At 29.9% G+C, this 2,078-nt stretch overlaps 1 protein-coding gene across 1 annotated transcript in view; it reads right to left on the bottom strand.

Annotated features, from left to right (window-relative positions):
• Nucleotides 1–436: 436 nt before the first annotated feature.
• The window catches only part of LOC110032392 (NAC domain-containing protein 83-like), a 2,814-nt gene continuing 1,172 nt past the window's right edge, over nt 437–2,078 (bottom strand). The window contains exon 3 of the mRNA XM_020736013.1: nt 437–812. Within this exon, the coding sequence (XP_020591672.1) occupies nt 579–812 (234 nt within the window). The 3' untranslated portion in view covers nt 437–578. The remainder of the gene's footprint in view (nt 813–2,078) is intronic.

The following is a 2,078-nucleotide window of genomic DNA, read 5'->3' as shown; positions in this document are numbered from 1 at the left end:
TCGTCCCATAGATGAAAATTTATTGATGTGATATCAATACTAATCTTATTAAAAATTATTAAATAAAATATACTCTCGTCCACTCCAACACTTCCAAACCAACCACACCGGAAGACCCAATTTCGTTAAACTTTTATGAATTCAAAGAGAAGCTGAAAAGCAAATGAAAATATAAATGATAAAAGGAATCATATTGAAATTAGTTTGAACTTGTTTGTTTGGTTGCGAAATAATGGTGAGAAAAATTACTGTCCTTCTTTGTTGGCGTGTATTCATTGGGTTGTTATTTACCTCAACATCATCACAATACCACCGCAGAACCACCAATACCACACCAGTAAGATCTATTTGCACCTAATCCGTACCCATCTCATCTGCAGATAATATTTTTTTGCATTGAAGAGTGAAAAAAGGGGCTAAGAAGAAAGCAAAATATCAGTAAAAGCTCTCTCATTTAAAAGCTATTGAAGAACAAATTACAGAGAAGGCTAAAAAGGCAGCCTGTGCTTCCTGGTTTCCTAGGACAGATACAAAGAAATTAGCATGAACTATCTGTTTAATCTTTCAAACTCAACAGCTCAACTGGGCGAGGAGACTTCCTCATTGTTCTCAGTGACACAGCTCAATCCTGAAGAAGAACGAGAAACGTTGCTGCTGCTGCTGCGATCCCTTTCCTCCCCATTCATGAAGTTGATGAGCTGAATTACTCTCTGTGGTTTCTGAAGAGGAAGACCAACCGCTTCTTCCTCAGCTGTTCTTCTCTTCATAAAAATGCGGCAGAGAACCCAGTCGCTTCTGCACTGGCCTGTGCTCTGTTTTCACAAAGTTTTGGGTCATGGAAATGTTTAGAGACCGAAATGAAGCTCATTTAGTAAAAGAAGTTTTATAGGGATGAAAATAACTCTTTTATATGCATCTCATGTTGAAATACTTTTATATTTTGATTGTTTTTTTTATATTTTACCATAAAAGAAAGATGAGTTAGGAGCTCCAAACTTCTGTTTTTTTTACAGAATCATTGTACTCAAAAGCTTGATTTAAACAATTAGACACATTTTAACTTCATAATTTGCTTCAAAAAATTGTATTTGAATATCATAACACAAATTATGACCCATAACAATATATCTAGAAAATTCAGATTAAAAAATAAATACTATGTTTATTATTATGTTTTTGAGACATAGTTTAGGCTTTGAACTCATGATCTAATTAGTTGGGAGTCAAAAATCCCAAGCTAAGATGGGCTGCATGTATACTTTGCAAACTAAACACCTGTTAGATGTAATTTAAAATTATTCCTCTCATAGATTCATAACAGCAAGTAGAATATAGTTACAATTGTTATAAAACTTTTAATATTCAGAATTTACATATTATAGAACTATCCATTGTAATATTTCACAACAAACTTCAATCTATACTTTTGCTTTCATCGAACTCCCAAGGGAACATACAATTTGTAAATATAGATTATCTGATTTGAATGTTGGACCAGTTCATAACTTTCCCAATTAGTTTATACCATATCATGAAAGCCTCACATATTTACATATTTAACAAGTAAATCCTTAGACTTACTCATATATAACATTTTAATTTTTAAATCACATCATAAATATTACAAACCTCTACTCATTTAAAACAAAATATGCATTTTCAAGCACATATTTTGATGTGTTATATACCTAAATATAAAAAATTAGGAGTTAGATACATAAATACATAAGAACTTTACATCCCTCTTATTTATATAACACAATAGTGCCTGAATAACATCAAAATATATACATGAAAAAAATGTAATTACTTCAAATAAACTAATATTAGAAAAATTTAAAAGATTAAGATGTTATATTAATAGAGAGATTTACATGCATATCACACAATTCTTATGTTTTTATAAAACTAACATCAAAACTTTGATATACTAGCACCTAAAGTTTTAAATTAAATCAAAGTCCTCATTAGTATTATTTTTTTCTATAATAAAATACACATTCATCACTTGAGAAAGTAAACTACTATAATTTGGATGTTAGATATAGAAATACAAAAAGATTATGATATATATATAT

This window comes from Phalaenopsis equestris, unplaced genomic scaffold (assembly GCF_001263595.1).
Source record: "Phalaenopsis equestris unplaced genomic scaffold, ASM126359v1 Scaffold000937, whole genome shotgun sequence".
Lineage (NCBI taxonomy): Eukaryota > Viridiplantae > Streptophyta > Magnoliopsida > Asparagales > Orchidaceae > Phalaenopsis > Phalaenopsis equestris.
This window is presented reverse-complemented; position numbering and strand designations above follow the sequence as displayed.